We start from the raw sequence: 19,969 nt of genomic DNA, 5'->3' as shown, positions 1-19,969 counted from the left end.
TGCAAGAAATAAAGTCTATTCAATACGTTGAAAATAATGTTTCATGTTTTTAATAAGAATATTATAAAATAATAAGACTTTCTGTGGAAGCATTACTATTATTTAGAGTCATTTTTCCCCCTCATACCTGTTATTTTCATGAGTGAGGTCCTTTGGTCAACTACTTTTATGTTATTATTAGAGTGCCTTAAAATGTCTTCTGCCTCAGGATAAACATTTGTCGAAGTGTCAGCTAACTTGAACTTCTAACTTCTTAGATTTTTTCATTATTAGGTGAAAACAAAACAACAAAATTGATAGTTTTCATGTTATTTTTTTAATGGCAGTGTCATGGTGTGACCTTGTTTCCTCCCAACCCCGCTTTGCCTCAGTCCATTCTGCAGCTTTGAAAAGGAGTGGGTGTGGGGCACCTGGGTGGCTCAGTGGGTTGAGTGTCCAACTTTGGCTCAGGTCGTGATCTTGCAGTTCGTGAGTTCGACCCCCACATTGGGCTTGTTGCTGTCAGTGCGGAACCCACTTCAGATCCTCTGTCTCTCTCTCTGTCTGAAAAAATAAATAAACATTAAAAAAAAAAGAAAGAAAAGAAGAGGAGTGGGTGTTTGGGTGTCGCCTGAGGCACTGCGTGCTCCTGGTTCATTAGCCTAATGTCACCAATGTCTTACGGTGAAGCAGGTCACATAACTCAGGCTTGAATCACAGGGATTTTTTTTTTTTTAATAGGACATTAATTTAACCAAAGCACTCCTTTTCCTGAGCGTTCTTGCTTTGCAGTCTTTCTTCCCTCTCCACCTGGGTATCTGTGAGGAATGATTTACATAATGGTGGAATTAAGCTGATTATTATGGAGACCTAACTGTAATCATAGATTATATATAAAAACCCCATGAAACCCGTCACCTGGAACAGTAATCACAACCAGCTCGCAAAATGGTTGAAATGCTTATTCTGGTTTTCTGCTCCACTGGTCCAGTCAGAGAGACTTAACTCAGTATGTTCAGTGCTCTTAGGGCCAAATTCAGACATTCAGTTCCCAAAAGATCAGCAATGTCCTACAGGTAAAAGATTTTTCCTGTTGTCACACTATGCCACTAACACTGTCGCACTCCACTTTTTAATATTAACAGTGTCTACCAAAACACATTATCATATCTTAATAAATATAATGTGCTAACACATAGTATTTATTCATACATTTCTTTGCATCCATAAATAACAGTCTCATCTTTCTCAGATATAACCTTAGTGAGTTCACTGATTCAGATTTGAGAGAGGAACAAACACTGGTTTTGTAAAACTAAAACTAAAGTCTGGTTTTGTAAAAATTTAGTCCTCTGACAGATTCAGCAGGTAATTATAAATACCTCTGTGGATTAGTTAAGCTTCCAAATAGGTACTATGGCTTAAATAATACCTCTCAGAAAAATAAAAACTTTAAGTATAAAGGTCTTCCATGATGATTGTAGAAAATCTGGGAAATATACTGTAAAGAAGAAAATGAAAATTACCTCTTAAAATTCAGAGGTAATGATTATTATTTCAGAACAAGCCCTTTCAGATTTTGCTCTGTTAGCATGAATGTGTAATATACATATATATACACATATATATGTGTCATCCCCTACGTGTTTCTATACGTGGGTTTTATACTTAATTTCATATCATAAGCATTTTTCCTTTTATTTCATTTTTTCATATGTGCCTACACAGTGTTTGATAATGTGTTTTACTGTTTTATGTGCTTGATCTTTTTTTTTCTTAATGTCGTGGATCAATGTTTTCCTCCTATTGTATCTTATAAATGTGTTCTGCTGGTAGAGGTGAAAGCTGTGGAATTTTATTTTTATCTCAAATCTGGCTGTTTTGCTGAACTCTTGTGTGTTAGCCAAGAGTTCTTAATTTTATTCTCATAAATTTTTGTAGGTATATAATTTTGTTGCTTGCAAATAAAAATAATTTATTTGCTCCTTTCTGTTATTTATGTTTCATATTTTATAGTGTTGGTCGTAACTTACAGAAGAGTGTTAAGTGATCTAGTAATATAAAGCACCTTTGATTGGTTTCTGATTTCAGTGAAAATACCACTGTTCCACCACTTATGTGTTAGCTCTTGGTTTTAAGAACATGTGTTTATTATGAGAAGTTTAAATTTTTTTTAAGTCTATTATCAAATGGTTGCTGTTTACTGAATTCCTTGAGAGCAAAGATTGTTGCTTGTTCACCCATTGACCACCTAGTGTTTATTTTCAAAATCTAGACAAGGAGCACCTGGCTGGCTCATTTGGTAGACCATGTGACTCTTGATCTCGAGGTTCTGAGTTTGAGCCCCAGATTGGGTATAGAGATTACTTAAAATCTGAATAAAATATTATATATTATATTATATTGTATTATATTATATTATATTATATTATATTATATTATATTATATTATATTATATATAATCTAAATGAGAGAGGGTAGTGGCTCAGACCAGGGTAGCAACATTCAAGGTGCTGAGAAGCTGTTGGATTCTGGATTTAGCTACATGGTTGTGTAAATGTGAGGAGGTATAAGAGAGAGGAGTCCTGGTGACTTACAGGTGTTTGGCCTGAAAGGCAGGAAGAATGGAGCTGCCATCCACTGAAGTAAGGAGGGCTTTGCATAGAGCAGGTTTGGGGAGGAAGGTTAAGACTTCCTTTTTTAATATATTGTATCTGAGATATCTGTTAGACATCTAAGTGGAGACGTTTAATAAGTGGGTTCTATAAGTCTGGAGTTTGGGACCAAAGTTTGGGGAGAATATTAAAATTTAAGAATCATTGACATATCCTTGTATTCAGAGCCAGGAGACTATACGAGGTCACTAGGAGAATGAGCATAGAGAAGAAGAGGAGGAACCAGAAAAGGAAGCTGAGAAGGAATAATGAAGGAGATAGGAAGAACACTAATTGTATTTAGTTTTGCCAGCTAAAAATCATGTATTACATGTCAGATGATGCTGATATGTCAAATAAGATGAGGACTAAGAATTGACTGCTGAATTTAGGATTGTAGGAGGTCATTGATAAGACAATTTTCAGTGGATTGAAGAGTGAGCTTTAACTCAGCAGTTCCACTGTTAGGTCTGTGCACGCTAGAGAATCACAAGGGACGTGTATCTTTACTGTAGCACTTATATGAAAGAAAAACCCTAAGAGGAGTCCATTATTAGGGGAATGACCACCACTGATGCATGCTAATTAAGGAAAAACAAAAGAGGTAATAGGAGTAGAATTGGAGAGGGTGAGTATAGACAATTCTTTTGAGGAGTTTTGGCACAAAGAGGAACAAATAGGAAGATGGCTGTCAGGGGAAGCTGGTCAAGAGGGTTGGTTTTGTTTTTTAAGTTGGGAGAAATAATAGCACATTTACACTCTGATGAGGATGAACCAATATGCAATGAACACTTGACAATGTTGCAGGGAGAGAGAGAAATGCTGGAATGATACTCCTTAAGTAGACAATAGTGGATGACAGCTAGTGTATAAATAGAGGGCTTGGTTTTAGATGGCAGCCAGGACAGTTCATCTATGGTTAGCAGGCAGGAAGATAGAGCATGGGAATGTAGATTAGGGTAGATGGTTAGTTCTCTTAGGATCGTTCTGCTTTTTATTTTGAGGGAACTAGGTATCGAGGTCATCAGCTAAAACTGAAGTTGGGGAGGAAGAGGTGGGGGTCTGAAGGAAGCAGAGGTATGAAATAGTGATTTTGAAGAGAAAATAGACAAGAGACATGTAGTTTGATGATAACCTATGATAGCATGGTGGTACAGAGGGTCCTGAATTTAAAATGAGCCTATCACACTTGTTAGGATGAGCACTGGGTGTTGTATAGAAACCAATTTGACAATAAATTACATTATTAAAAATAAATAAATAGATAGATATTCAAAAATCAGGAAAAAAATAATAAAATGAGCCCACTCACGGTGTGCTTTTGTCCAACCACATTAGACAGTGCTGGTGCAGACACGAAGTGAGACTTGGCTTTCTCAAGAGAATAATACAAAGAGAAGGGCCAGGAATCCTGTGAGGCAGGGGAGAAAATACAGTGATTTATCATGGAATTGAAACTGAGAAAGGAAGAGAGCAAAGACCATGAAAGAGTGGTGGGTCTGTGGATGGAGGTCCTGGTGGAGTTGTTCGGGGGTGTAGAACTGGAAAGAGTAAGCTGGAGAGAGAGGGTGATGGTCAGAAAGTTGGGTGTGAGGCATTGAGATCACAGAGGAGCCTCAGTTATTGTAAATGCGAAGTTGTCGGGCATTGATTCTTACCTCTTGGCAACATCTAGAGACAGTTTTGGTTGTCACAGTGCTGGACAGGGCAGAGATGTGCCTGGCATCTAGAGGGGAGAGGTTGAATGTACTCCCATACATGTCAATAATGCTGAAGCTGAGAAACCCTGGGGTGGAGTTACATGCATGAGAGCGAGTGGTTGGGACAGGGAGGAAGACAGTATCATTGAGAAGTTCAGGGAACTGAGATGTCTGGGTGTTGGAGGGATTGTTTCTATTTACATATGGAAATTTCCAATAGTTAACACAAGAGGAGTATTGGAGAATGTGACTATGACTGCAGTAGCATCGAAGTGTGGGTGAGGCAGGAGATTCAAAGCTGGGAGTTGTAGGAGGAAGAGAAAGAAAATGGTCTCAAAGTGGCCTTGTGGAGCAAGGAGGAGTCTTCACTTTTAGGCTTGGTGATATGAGAACATGGCGGGTGGGGGGGCAAAAGGCAGAGCTACCTATCATTCAGGTGGACTGCTAAGACCATGTCCTCAGGGGAGAGCTGGGTTTTTCCTGGCACAGAAGGGTTGAGGCAGTGTAAGAGAGCAGACTGAGGGGCAAAGGCATTTTACTGATGTTAGGCCATGAATTCCAGAGGGCACGAAGGAAGGGTTTCAGGAGTTGAGTGATGGTGGGGGAAGGGGACTAACTAGGGGATGTGCTGAGCATCATTTGGGGGTGACTGAGATAAAGAGACCATAATAAGATGGGGTTCAGTGGATTCAAGGCAGATGAAGGTGGAGAAGCTGTGGATATTGGAAGGGAGTGAGAGCTGGTTTTCCATGTCTGCTCATCTACCCTAGCAGTGGAGCTAGAAGACCTAGGGGAAGTGAGACAGTCCCAGTGCACAGTTGAGTCTCACCTTGTGTGGAAGATGGCTTCTCTTACCTGTCTGTTGGCTGGGGGACTTGAGCACGGTGGGAAAACTAAGTTATGCCTCAAGCCCTGGGCTTTACTCACTGTGAGGAAAGTGGCTGCAGCGTGGGGCATGGAGAGGTAAGAACAGAGGCAGGCACTCGAAGAGACTGCCCAATGATCAGGAGAGGTGATGGGACAGCCATCACCACAAGGATGGAGGGAAGAGGGTGGATTTGAGAGGCACTGAGGAGGTAAGACTGCTTCTTATGGGTAGCAGATGGAATACTTTTGTGAAAAATGGAGAGGAGTTTGGATCATTCCCAAATACCTTGGTTTTATCAACAGAGCGTGCAGCCCCTAACAGTAGGCCCAGAGGTTGGCATGTACATTTGTTGAATAAATGAAACGAGGCTGTGATTACTTTTACGTATAATACATCATTAAGCTAACCTCAGCTAAACTTACCCAGCGTGACAGGATGTCGACCCAAGAGGTTCCTGGCAAGTCTGGCCACCAGTAATTAGACCCACTTGGCCGAACTCTTTGAGAAAAGTACACGGGAAGTGCTGGTGGCCAGGAGCAGTCACTTTGTCAGCAAGCCCAAGAGGTCTCACTTACATCAGCTAGGGATTCTTTCACATTTTAAGTAGAACTATAGATCTAAAAATGTTTTTTATATGAAAGTAATTTCAAATTTACAAAAAGTGGCAAAAATGAAAATATTGCAAAGAACACGGTCACCTTTGATTACAATCACAGTTAACATTTTACTCCATTTCCTTTTTCATTTCTCTCTCTCTCTACACACACACACACACACACACACACACACACACACACACACACAATTCTTTGCTGAATGATTTGAGGGCTTCATGTGTTACATGTCTCTAAATACTTCAGTGTGTATTTCCTAAGAACTGGGATGCTCTCTGATGAACCCCAGTTATCAACTTAACACGTTTATGTCATCTACTCTCTACATTCCAGTTTTATTGGTGGTTAGGCTAATAAGGTCCCTTAAAGCATTTTCCCTATCCAGTACAGAATCCAATTAATTAGTCTTCTTTAATCTGGAACACTTTTGAGCATTTTTGGTTTTTTTTTTTGACATTTACATTTTGAAAGAATACAATTCCACCTGCTTTTTAAACAATAGAAAGCTTCTCATTTCATATTTGTCTGTTGTTTTCTTGTGATTGGACTGTAGATCTTTGTTCTCTGCTGGAAAGCCATATAGGTGGCTGTGTCCTCATTAGGGCACATGATAGGGCACATCTGGAGGCACACGATGGCCATCTGTCACTTGGTGGTTATACTAAGTTTGATCACCTAGTCAGGATGTTGATTTGATTTCCCACTGTATAGTTGTTTTTATTCTTCCTCCTTTGCAACTAATAACTAATCTGTGGGGGTATTTAATTCAGTGCAAATACCCTGCTCCTCTTCAAGCTTTCCCTGTAGATTTAGTGTTCATTGAGGATTCTTGCCTGATCTGATCTTTTACTGTGATGCTTGTAAAATGCTGATTTTCTACCTCTTCCACACTCTCCACAGTCATCCCTTGGCATTGCACTGTAAGCAAGAGCCACACCTTTTTTCCCTTTTACTTATCTATCTTATCAGCATGGGCTTATTAATTCCCTTTTTTTCCCCAGTGGTTTATGATATATTACGGTACCTAATTTTTTGGTGCTCAAATTGTCTTAGATTTAGTCAGTGAGGGCTCCTTTAATCTGGCTCTTGTGCCCTTTTGACCTGACCCTATCATTTTTTGGCCATTTTCTTCCTTTTTGGTACAATGTGGTGTTTCAGGTGCATTCTGTACCTACATCTGCCCTGTTAACAGCCATTTTTCCGAGGAACTTTGGTTCTGTTTAGACAGGAAGGGCTGTTAGGTGTGGTCATTGTCATTGGGGTGACTTTGCGTTTTGGCCTTTTCAGTGGATAAGCTAAGGAATACACACATATATACATACATACAAATATAAATACATGTATACATATGTGTGCATATAAATGTGCTCATATGCACAGTAGAAATCATGTGTTGATATCATATCTCCAATTTCCATCCTTTCCCACAGGGTTCTTTCTGGCCTTTCCTCATTTCATGTTTGTATGTGCTGAGAACCTTGGCTCCCAACAGCAGAAATACATTTACTTGTTGGCTCAGTTCTAAAATATATCTCAAGTAGTTGCAGAATTGCTTTGTCCAAACCACTAAGATTAACAGTTTGCAGTGCTTTCACTCACATACCATCCTGCCAAGACTGAGGGCATTTAGTCAGTGACTGTGTTCTGAATTTACTAGGGTTGGCCCTTCCTTCTGGCTTTCCCTAGTACTGAGGCTTTGGTCTTCATTTGAGATCTAGTTAGGTTTACTTGTCTCCATTTGCTTTCAGTTTTAGTCCCCTTTGTATTCTTACTTATTTTATTTTATTTTTGAAGACGTAGAAGATTCACATGCTTCCACATGGTCAAAACTGTACAGAAAAAGGCACAGAGAAGTACCACTAATACCATATTCTTTCGGTCCTATTTCCTCACCCTCCCTTATAGGTAACCAACTTTATTGTTTTATGGTTTATCCTTCCTGTGTTACTGTTTGTAAAGATAAGCACATTTAGAACATTTTCCTTCTTTGGGAGCCTGGGTGGCTCAATTGGTTGAGTGTCCAAACTCTTGAGCTTGGCTCAGGTCATGATCTCACAGTTTGTGAGTTTGAGCCCCATGTTGGGCTCTGCGCTTGAGGCACAGAGCCTGCTTGAGATTGTCTCTCTCCCTCTCTTTGCCCTTCCCCAGTTTGTGTGTTTTCTCTCTCTCTCTCTCTCTCTGTCTCTGTCTCTCTCTCAAAATAAATAAACTTAAAAAAATTTTTTTACTTCTTCCTTATTTCACCTAGTAATACCTCCTAGAATTCTCTCTATACCAGTCCATTGAGAGCTTTCTTGTTCTTTTGTGCAGCTATATAGGACTCCATTGAGTGTGTACCATGGTTTACTCAACCGATCTCTTATGCTGTGACAATTTAGGTAGTTTTCAGTAGTTTGCAATTATAAATTTCCCTTCAATTAATAACTTTGTGCATATGTATTTTTATATTGGGGTAAATTCCCAGGATTGGGATTGCATGGTCAAATTGCAAGTGCATGTGTAGTTTTGTTAGATATTTCCACATCCCCTCCTCCATCTAGAGTTTTTGTGCCATTTTGCATTTCCATCTACAGGGTATGAGCACACCTGTAACTACAGATGGAACGTTCTCCCCCATGTGTTCCTAAGTGTGGCTCTGTTAGTAGTATTTGGATCTTGATGCCAACAGCTTGGTTTGGCATTTCTCAGATTCAGAGATGGACTGCTAGACCTGCGGTCAGAAAGCATGGTTTGGGTCCAGGCGTCCCACATGTCCAACTTTGGACAATTCACTGAGTAACATGTAACCTACATTTCCTTAGCTATAAAGTGAGAATGACAAAATCTGCCTTCCAGGGTTGTGGTGAGGTTGAAGGCACCTAGTCTGAAGTTGGACTTATAATAGGCTCCAGGTTTATGTCTCTGAATCGGAGTTGTCTTGGCATCATGTCACCTAGGGCTACTGGAGCTTTGCAAAGGAAGGGCTCGGGGAGCACCTTGTCCTTGACCAGTCTCAGCTCATGAGTTGCTCGTGCCAAGGCGGGAAGGGGAGCACAGGTCTTCCAGGGCCGTGCATTTTCCTTTGCTTCACTTGCTAGTATGTGTGTTGACTTTCTCTATAATTAAAACACATGGACCACTTATTTGGAAAAAATTGTAAAATTCTGCTCTAAAATGTTTTTAAATTGAGTATCAGTAGAACTTACTAGATATGCCTTCATTGTAACAAGCTTTAATAACACTTATTACTTAAAAATCTTTAACATTTGTAAACTGGGGATAGAGGTTATCGTTAAAAAAATAACTCTGCAAGTATAAGAGGGAAATGTGAACATTTTACTGAATGCTATGGTTTCTCTAAAGAGCAAGTGAGGAAAAGATAGAGTAAAACAACAGCAAAAGCCACGCATCTGGATTCCTGGGTTTGCATCCGTGTATTTTCTCAAGTAGGAAGCAGAATAAGCTCAACATAATCATCTTCAATGTTTACTGAAACATGATTTAAATATTCTCTAATGTTTTGGCCCATGTTTTCTCTTTCTGAATTTTGGGGAGGAAAAGGAAAAAGAGGAGAAGCAACACAATCTGACACGTCCTTTCCAACGCTGTAATTTATGTTTCTGTGAGCTAGAAAGAGTTACGTACAGTTATTCATCAAAGAATTAATTTATTCATCCGTAAAAAGAGGTACAAAGGTTTTTCACATTTATTCTGTGTTTTGGAATATTACCCACACAGCTGACAAAAGAATACTGGAATATTTTTGGTTTTGTTCTTTTATTGTAAAATATATATGCAGGAATGGAAATTAATTTGATTCTCCAAGTGCCCTCCTGAAATGCACTGTGATCTTTAATTCAAACAATATTACGTGCATTTCAAAAAGAATTTTTAAAAAGTAACTGGGGTGTGTGTGTTAGGGGTGTGTGTGTATGTGCCATGTAATATTTTCTAATCTAGAGCCCTGAAGAGACCCTTTCTTGAAAGAAAGTGCTTTGCTCATTTATATAAAACAGGGAAACAGCAAGTACCTGTGCCCAATTTCCTTTTCCAAATAAGAAGATTGTTAGTTTGTTTTGTTGCCGGGCTCACTGTGAATTCTTAACTGAACTCGGGATGCCTGGGAGAGAGAGCAGTGGCAAACACGGGGACAGGCACTGAAACAGACATTGTGCCCTCTCTCTCACTTGTACAGACATCGTTCAGCTTTTAAAACTGTAGTCAATCAGTCTCACCACTTAGAATGATAACAGTTTTCAAAACAGTTAAAATTTTGGGTTATCTCTTTGGTATCTGTTTTCATTTCCACCCCTTGCCTGCCTTTGCTTTATCAGTAATCAGGTTATTTCAGTCATTGGCTATCCACCCTCTGTTGATTTTGTTTTTCCCCCTGGTGCCTAAAGTCAGTTACAGCTCTTGTTGAGATTGCAGTTAAAAAAAACCACAATACTTTAGACTTGTAATCTTGACACTTCCTTCAATCTTCTCCCCTGCTTCTGTGGATTGCTGATGATTGGAAAACTCTCTGCTGTAGGCCTTTCCAGTATTTATGTAACGATCACATGTCACTATTATGAAAGTACTAATCTTTTAAAAATATGTGCCTATACAGTGTACTTTAGATTACTTCTGTGACGCTGGAGGTGGGACAGATGTATAATAGGATTGAGAAGATATTCGCCCCCACAATTGTAGGGAAGCTGGGGAAGGTAGACTGTCCAGTTGTGGCTGCTTCCCAAGACAGCAACAGAGCAACCCCTAGAGCATGGGCTGGGTGTAGCGATAAGGGTCAGGCTTGGGAGAGGCAATGAGAGTCAGCAGGGCCCGGGGCGAAGAAGTTGTGTAGCGCACAGTTGATGCGAGCCCCTCCAGGACCCTGCTAGCAATCTCAATACACTTCAGAGAAGCCAGACTGAAGTAGATTTATTTCTTGAAGCTTGCAAAGAGAAACACCCAGCAAAGGTGGGAAAAGAAACAGAGAGCTCTGAGGGAGTTAGGTTGGGAATTCATCAGTATGATACCACGTCCTGAAGTCTTACAAATGATAGAACTGGGAGTTTGAGCCAAGTTTACCTAGGGCTCCAAGGTGCAGTGAAGCCCCCGCATGGTGTTTCAGATACAGGCTATTTAAATTTGCTCAGTTTTTAAAATAAAAATATGATAAAAGCCTGTGTTAAAAAGAGACTCGGCATGTAGCTTTGCTTCTGGCAGGAAGTGACAAAAGCTATGAAGGTGTTTGAGTGCTTTTGCTGAAAGCAAGCAGTTGATGCTTGGAGAAAGTATTTTAGCAGAGGGTTGGAATGGACTTCTGAAGTTAAGCATCTACTCACCTTTGAATGAATGGAAAGGTGCTAATTGTCCCAGTCTGTTTGGAAAAGGCTTAGTAGGAGAGAGAGACTTTGTGATGCCACATCAGTGCCATTCATACCAGCGGTTAAGTGGCAAAAACGCACAGAATTTATTCAGAATTCCTGGTTTCTTTTTTAGTTATGTTAACACTCCTTTTAGTATTTGGATTATTCTGCTGACAGTGGGATAAAAACCAGGCAGCTGGTGTTACAGCCCCATACAAATGGAAAATGAGTTCATACTTGTCATTTGCACAGGACAGAAGTAATTAGGAGGCCTGTGGGAACCTCTTTTGTTCCTTTAATGTATTTGTACCCAAGGAAACTTGAGAAAACCCAATTCTGGTCGGATCTTAAATACGTTTTCTCCTTTCATTAAGTGATGGTAGTTAAAAAAAAATTATTACATATCCCGTGACTGGATCTCTATTTGAAAAGAAAAAGAATATAGATGTTAACGTGAGGAATAGAATGAAAACCAATCTAAGAAAAGTTTGAGGGGACTTAATTTGTTTATATATTTTTTTCAAATGTTTTTATTTATTTTTGAGAGAGAGAGAGAGAGCACAAATGGGGGAAGGGCAGAAAGAGAGGGAGACACAGAATCTGAAGCAGGCTCTGAGCTTTCAGCACAGAGCCCAATGTGGGGCTCGCACCCACAAACCGGGAGATCATGACCTGAGCCCAAGTCAGACGCTTAACCAACTGAGCCACGCAGGCGCCCTGGGATTTACTATATTTTTAAGATAGAATGCTTTTTTGTTTCTCCTCTGTTTCTGTAAATTTGGATCATATGTAATTAAATAACTTATTGAAAATTTGTCTTTTGGTTTGTAAATACCACCTGATTTGTGGATGCTCTTGCTAAAATGTTCAAGTATCAGTGTCACAAAATGGTTCTCACCAGCCACCATTTCTTGTCAGTGATAATGTCTAGTATGTCCTGGCACATGTAGAGCTTTCGTTGTTGGAAGGCACAGGAAGGTGGAGTATAGATACTGAGGAAGGTGGTGGTGGGGAGAGGACCACATGTCCTGTACTCACTTTATCCTAATCATTTATCCTGATACAATGCAATCACAAGCGAAATTATTTTAAAATAAATGACCTGTGCATTATATTTTTGGATAATGCAGTGACCTTAAAAACACGTACGGTTATATAAGAAACTCTTTTTTTTAAGTTTATTTATTTATTTGGGGGGGGGGGGAGGTATGAGCTGGGGAGGGGCAGAGACTGAGGGAGAGAGAATCCCAAGCAGGCTCTGAGCTGTCAGCACAGAGCACAGCATGGGGCTCAATCTCACCACCGTGAGATCATGACCTGAGCTGAAATCAAGATTTGGATGCTTAACTGACTGAGCCACCCAGGCACCACACTATAAGAAACTCTTGATAGTGGTGGCCTCTGGGGAAGGGGATTGGGAACACGATGGGAGTGAGATTTTAGTTATCAGTGTGTGTCCATTTTGGTAACTTTTGGCATTTGTACCATGTGTGTATATTATGTATGAAGAAAAGAAAAGAAAAAGGAAAAACCCTTCCCTTCTAAGCATTCCCATGTCCTGACAGGATGCTTGGTTTCCCACCCTGCCTGCAAGGATCTTCTGTGATTTCCTGGGCACCCCCTTCCCCCATTTCTTTTGCTTTTGAGGAATGCCCTTTCTGAATCCATTGACTTTGCTCCCTTATCTCTACTTGTGCCCCTTTCATGAAAGTCACCGAAGATGTCTTACCATGAAATGCAGTCCCCTCCTTTCAAACCTTGTTTGACCTTTCCTGGTCACTTGAGTCTTGTGCTCTCCTTCTAGCCTCTCTGCCACTGTTGCCTCCTGTTCCGTTTTGACACCCCCCTCCCTCCCCGCACTCCTTCTTCACAGCATCCTCGTTGTGATTTTATCTTCACCCGCTTCGTTCTTTCTCCTGGAACAATTTCTTTTATGCTCTTGGGTGAAATCATTTGTGTCAGCAGGTGTGGCCTGTCTCTTCAGCTGTGTGTCTGCATGTCTCCTGGCCCACTAGGTATGTTTAGTTCCCCATTCCATAGGCACCTCAAAATCAAAATAGCCTGAACTTACTATCTCTTCCCTCGCCATCCAAATGCCCAATTTTTTCTACTTGCTGTATTTCATTAGTTAGCATTCCCCAAGCCAGAAACCTGGGAATTGTCTTAAGTTCCTTCCTCCACTTTACAAGGTTTTGGAATTATAGGCGGCCTTGCTGTAACATGCATATATTGGCTCTGTTTTCATCACACCCTTTCATCTTACAAATAAACTTCTAAACTGGGCAGCTTCCTTCCAGATGGACTTGGAATAAATTTCATGCATATAAATGTTCTTTCCTTATTAAAAGGTGGGAAGGATCCTTTTCTATTACTCATCTGCATTGACAATTTTGTGCTTATAAATCCATAGAAACCTCATTCCAGGGGCATTTCTGCATTTAAGGCTTAAGTTTGCTAATTTAGTTTTAATTTTTTTAAACGTTTATTTATTTTTGAGAGGGAGAGAGAGAGAGAGAGACAGAGCATGAGTGGGGGGAGGGGCAGAGAAAGAGGGAGACACAGAATCTGAAGCAGGCTCCAGGCTCTGAGCTGTCAGCACAGAGCCCAATGCGGGGCCTGAACCCACAGACTGTGAAATCATGACCTGAGCTGAAGTGGGATGCTCAACCGACTGAGCCACCCAGGCGCCCTATGCTAATTTAGTTTTAGATAAAACAAACAAACAAACAAACAAAACAGTTATAAAGCTTCACAGAATTTGTGGTTCATTGTTTTAGCACTTAGATTCTATCTTATGTGGTTGCCTATTCAGTCACCTAAAAAAATAAATAATATCTTCTGCACAATTAGAATGATCTCTAATATTGCCTTTATTTCTCATGTGCTAAATATAGGTAGGTAGCTACTGGATAGTTGAAATTTAATGTATATCTATTATGTACTTTACATAGGTCATATCATTTAGTTTAATTCACCCAATAACTGAATGCAGAATGTGGAAGCTCAGAGACATTATTCATTTTGCTTAGATGACACAGCTGTGGGGGTCGCTCCTTGCATTGGCCCCTCCTGAGATGCTTTAGTCATCATTTTAAATGTAGCATGTATATCCCTGAAAGTAATAGAGTTAATAACTGGGTTTATGGGCATCTCCTCTTTATTGGGAGTTGATTTCCACACAGTGTGGTCCGGTTTGGGTGCCCGTTTATGATGGAAAAGTTTGCAGTACTTCCTTGCCATGGCCCTGCTTATCCATGGTTTTGGGGTGATGAAGAAGTAAGTGATAAAGGTGACGGCACTGCGATTTATGTGGAACTTAATTTCATAATTTTAATTATTGAAGGTGGTTTGAAGGCACCCCTCCAAAAATAGTTACCAAGAGATAATTATTTTTTGTTTTATGTGTTAATAATTTCTCTGCCTACCCAAACTTTTGATAAAAGGTGGCTGTCATCTGAAGATTAGTATGGTCAGTAATTCATATTCTCTCTTTCTCTTTTTGTTTCTCTCAGTGCAATGAAACTTCATTCTTTTTTGAAGCTCGAAGTAAAACGGCTTGCAAGCATCTTTGGAAGTGTAGTGTAGAACATCATACATTTTTCAGGTATGTTAATGTGAAAGTTTTGTGCATATTTCTAATAAGTGAAAATTGCATTTGTTTTTATAACAAGTGTTCTTTTCTGTCTATAAGTAGAAATTTAGAAGTGTTTCTCTTCTATTAATTTTTTTCAGCCACCTAATTTTCTGGATCATATTAATACACACACACACACACACAGATACCTTCTTTGGTCCTACTATAAGAAAGGGTCAAGGACATTTACATATATATAAAATTCAGCTTTGGTATTGATGGAAATTAAATGTTCTATGGACATACTAAATTTGAAATGCCTGTTAGTCACCTAAGTAGAGGTGTGGAGCAGGCAGTTGGGTGTCCAGGGCTTATTGGAAAGACCAAAGCTGGCCATGTAAATTCACTAGGTATTTAAGGCAAAGGGGACTGGATGAGGTCATCAGTGGAAAAAATGAAGAAAGAGAACAGAAAGCCAAGGACTGAGCTGTAGGACCCTCCCAGCATGTAAAGCGCAGTAGAGCTAATGAAGGAGTATAAGACGGCCTAGCCAGTAGAGTGCATGGGAAAATGGAAAATAGAGAGGAAAATGCCATGCTGAATAAGAAGCCAGCAACTGCATTGCATGCTCCCAGGACATCAAGTAAGAGGAGGGTAGAGAGTTGACCATTGGATTATAGTGACACTTTGTTTCCCATCCTTCTAGTGTAAAGATAAAACCAAATCCTATCAGGTAATATATTAAGCTTTATGTTTTGCTTTTTAAATTTAAAGTTAGATTAATTCTTCCCCTTATTCCTATTTGATGGAAGGAGCATGGAGCACTTCTCCCCAATAGCATGATGTTGGAGAAGCATTCTTATAAAATGACCTATGTCCTTTATAGAGTTTATATTAGTTGAGGGATGTGGCCCAGCAAGCCTGAGACATTGCCTCTAGTCCCATGGGGCCTGGGCCAGGGAACTCCACATGGAAGGTGTCTGTTGAAGGTACCCTGGAATGGGAAGTCCTGGAATATAAAGAGGAGTAAAACACTACATCAGATCTGTCGTGAAAGCCATGGCATGGATATTTCAACATAGTGACACTATTCTTAATTTAAGTAGAGAAAGTAAGTTGATTCACAGCTGAAGCTTCCAAAGGGCAATGATCTATATAATAGCTTGCTGAAACTATGAACACTCTGATATTATACATACATAAAATCCTAGAGCATGCTTGTATTTCAAATATTAGCTTAAAATAACTGGTAATTATTTCCTGCCAATATGTACAATAACTCAAATATTTCGACTAGCTGTGAAACAATGTTGCACTCTATTTTCTACATAGCTTTTGCTCAAGGGTTGTGTAAGTACCTGTATTTATGAATCCTTATCTAATTTTCTTTTAAATACTTATTAGAATGCCAGAAAATGAATCAAATTCATTGTCAAGAAAACTCAGCAAGTTTGGATCCATGAGTTATAAGCACCGGTATAGGTAAATGGCATTTTTTCTTTGGGGAAGGGTATATACATGTGAATAAATAAATATTTAATTCAGTTGTCCACATACACACACACACTAAAGTTTATGATTTAAATTTTTTTTTATTTTTCTGCCAGTGAATTTCAAAAGCATAACAGTTTATTAAAACTTTCTTGACAAAAACAGCCTATTTAATATGTGTATTAGCTATGTTAAGTTTAGGACTTTTAGAATGTAGTACAGCTTATGATCTTCAGAAATTCATTTTGATACAATTATCACTTTATTGCTAATGATGTGATTATGAGACAAAGTAGATATCCTGAATTGTAGCTGAGTGGTGTTCTTAGAACCATTCAGTCAATCACCTGTTGTAACACAATGTGTACTTTATACTGTGGATCAAAGCGTGTTTCCTACAGCATAAAGCTTAAGTGTATAATGCTACAATTATGTCTAAACTTTACTGAGCAATTACTAAGTACCATGTATTGTGCTAAATGTTTTCCATTTATTGCTTCATTGAATAATTCCTGTCTTTTTAATATTATCCCCCTTAATATGTGGGGAAAGTAAGGTTCAGAGACACAAGTCACTTTTCAAGGTAACCCAGCCAAGAAGCAGGAAAGTGGTCCCTTCCCTGGCAGTCTAACTCCAAAGCCCCTGCTTTGACTATTAGGCAAACCCTGAGCATGTTGCAGGAAAAGCCTGATTGGGTCTTTTTCTAATACCAGCATTAAAAATGGGAACCTTCTGTGTTGTGAAAAAGAACTGTTTTGTTTCAATTCGTCTGTTAAGTGGAGAGCCTGTGATATGTGAGGCAAGATATTGGATTGGGTGCCCAGAGATATAGAGAATTGGATCTAACTACTTCTGCCTTTAGAGAGCTCCAGTGAAGCAGGTCCCAGGCCCTGTAAAACACAAGTAGGGTGCCCAAATGCCACTCTGGAAGTGGGATACTGTTCTCTCAGTTCCACTGGAGACGGCACTAAATGAAATTCTTACCTAGGAGACTTAAAGCCAAGTCATTGTTGGCAGGAGAGTGGTATGCCAGATTTTAATTCCTCTTTTTCAACCCACTTTTTTTTGGTTCTGAATTTGAAACCAGAGATAATCAATAAAAGAGTGATTAATAGTGAATGTTCAGTGTGTTACCATTATGTATTACACACTTGGGTTATTTGCTCATTTGATGCCCAAGACTTAACTGTTATTGTATTAGAGAGATATTCTTGGTATTTGAATGAAAATATTCATTGCAGGGCACGTGGGTGGCTCAGTCGGTTAAGCTTCCGACTTTGGCTCAGGTCATGATCTCACAACTCATGGGTTTGAGCCCTGTGTTGGGCTCTGTGCTGACAACTCGGAGCCTGGAGCCTGCTTCAGATTCTGTGTTTCCCTCCCTGTGCCCCTCTCCCCCCGCCCACTCAAAAGAAACATTTAAAAAAAATTTTTAGGGGCGCCTGGGTGGCTCAGTAGGTTAAGCGTCTGACTTCGGTAGGTCATGATCTTGCGGTTCGTGAGTTCAAGCCCTGCGTCGGGCTCTGTGCTGACAGCTCAGAGCCTGGAGCCTGTTTCAGATTCTGTGTCTCCCTCTCTCTCTCTGACCCTCCCCTGTTCATGCCCTCTCTCTGTCTCAAAAATAAATAAATGTAAAAAAAAAAAATTTTTTTTTAATTAAAAAAAGAAAATATTCATTGATATCTAAAAATTTAACCTTCAGGTTACCAAGGTTCTTCCTTAGATAGTGATGTAGTTAAGGAAAGAGTATTTGCTTTTGTATTGAGAAGACGAGCTGATAGTATTTGGGCTGTTTTTCTAGTTGGGGCATAAAACTTTGTGAGGTTTATAGAGAGAATGTGTAAATCTATCTTCTTGTCACTGAAGTAAAGCTAGTGAAAAAGCATCTGTCAGTGTTCATGCTATTAAAATTGTAATTATGCTGTTTAACATATGCTGTAGTTGGTTTCCACAAATTTACCCATACCTGATTTCTTAAATTTATTGAAATGCAAATGTTGTGACTACTGGGAATTATTATTAGAAAGTTATTGGGTTTTGCATATTAAATATCATTTCTTCCAAGAAAGTAATTAAAGGTAACCTTTGCAGAATTGGAAGCTCCACTAAATCTGTTCTAATTTTGTGGATGGTATTAACTCCCTAGTAAGTCGTAATGAAACCCAAATCTCCGTGTCTGTACGTAGGAAGCATTAACATTACCCCATCCCTGGAAGAAAGACGTTTCATCCCACTGCCCAGAGCTAGGCTCAGGCCCAGGTGGGTCTCTGACAGCTGGGTGGTCACCAGCACGTGGACTGTTGATTGTCAAAAGTGGAAAAACAACCAACCTTTAACACACGTCATATGCCTGCTCCTTTCTTGAGACTCCTTTCTGGAGGCCCCATGGGATACAAGCAGAGCCCTGGAAACACAGGCAGCCCCTCCTTCAGCCTTCAGGCTTTTGGGGCATGGGGGATAAGGGACAGCAGAACAGGTGGCTGTGGTTTGTGAGTGTGGGTGTCTGCCTGCTTTGTGTGTCTGTATTTCTGCTGGTGTGTGTGGGACAGAAGAAGAGTTCTTGTCTTTTCTCTCTTTCCTCCATCGTGGGGCTTACAGAACACCAAGAAGATTCCAACATCTCTTAGAAAAATGAATTACTAAGAAGGAAAAAAATTGACATTTTTAGTGATACATGACTGCCAGTTGTCTCAAAAGTTCAAAATTTGTGGGAAAACGGAGCTGAAATCAGTCTAGTTCTTTTGTTGTTGTTTTATTATCACATAGCAATAATTTAAAATAGATACTGATGAAGTATTTTGTGATACACTAGTATCTCTTTCTCTGAGCCCCTCAAAAACTTCTTGCAAAGGATAAGAGTGTGTGTGCCAGCGTGTGCGGAGGCAGGGAAGTGGTGATTATGGGGAAGAAGCTCTTTCTGGTCACTACGGAGAGCCACTAGACATGCATCGGAACTCTTATACTTTACACTGTAAATCTCTCTCTTCATCAAGTACTTTCTGCTGCAAGGAAATAGTAAGAATACTGTACAAGAATATTCCGCTAGGAAATACTCTGAATAAGTGTGTGTGTATGTGTTTGTGTGTATATATAAAATTATGATATAATTTTATTATAGTCATGAGTTGGACTCTCAATCTACTGAGCCACCCAGGCGCCTCAACTAGAAATATATTTTAATTTTTTTCGTGTGTGTGGGGGGCGCCTGGGTGGCTCAGTCCGTTAAGCATCCGACTTTGGCTCAGAGTCATGATCTCGCGGTTCATGGGTTCAAGCCCCACATCAGGCCCTGTGCTGACAGCTCAGAGCCTGGAGCCTGCTTTGGATTCTGTGTCTCCCTCTTTCTCTCTCTGCCCCTCCCCTGCTTGTGCTCTGTCTCTCTCTCTCAAAAATAAATAAACATAAAAAAAATACATATTTTAATGAGGAAAATGAGGCTCCAAGAGATTTTAAAAAGAATCTGCTGAAGACCACACAGTTATAGCAGAGCTGTGTTTTAAACTGGGCTGGTGGAGCACCTGGGTGGCTCAGTTGGTTAAGCATCTGACTTTGGCTTGGGTCAACATCTCACAGCTCCATTGGTTTGAGCCCCACATCAGCCTCTGTGCTCACAGCTCAGAGCCTGGAGACTGCTTCAAATTCTGTGTCTCCCTCTTTATCTGCCCCTTCCCTGCTCATTTGCTCATGTGCTCGCTCTCTCTCAAAAATAAATAAACATTAAAAAAAATTTTTTTTTAATTTAAACAAACTGGGCT

At 39.9% G+C, this 19,969-nt stretch overlaps 1 protein-coding gene across 5 annotated transcripts in view; it reads left to right on the top strand.

The window, feature by feature from the left end:
* The window catches only part of EPB41L4A (erythrocyte membrane protein band 4.1 like 4A), a 251,665-nt gene that overhangs the window by 162,240 nt on the left and 69,456 nt on the right, over nt 1–19,969 (top strand). For all 5 annotated transcript variants that reach the window (XM_027036083.2, XM_027036073.2, XM_027036090.2 and 2 more), the window contains exons 10-11: nt 14,662–14,753; nt 16,128–16,205. In XM_027036083.2, the coding sequence (XP_026891884.1) occupies nt 14,662–14,753; nt 16,128–16,205 (170 nt within the window). The remainder of the gene's footprint in view (nt 1–14,661; nt 14,754–16,127; nt 16,206–19,969) is intronic.

The sequence above is a fragment of the Acinonyx jubatus genome, chromosome A1 (genome assembly GCF_027475565.1).
Source record: "Acinonyx jubatus isolate Ajub_Pintada_27869175 chromosome A1, VMU_Ajub_asm_v1.0, whole genome shotgun sequence".
Taxonomy (NCBI): Eukaryota; Metazoa; Chordata; class Mammalia; order Carnivora; family Felidae; genus Acinonyx; species Acinonyx jubatus.
This window is presented reverse-complemented; position numbering and strand designations above follow the sequence as displayed.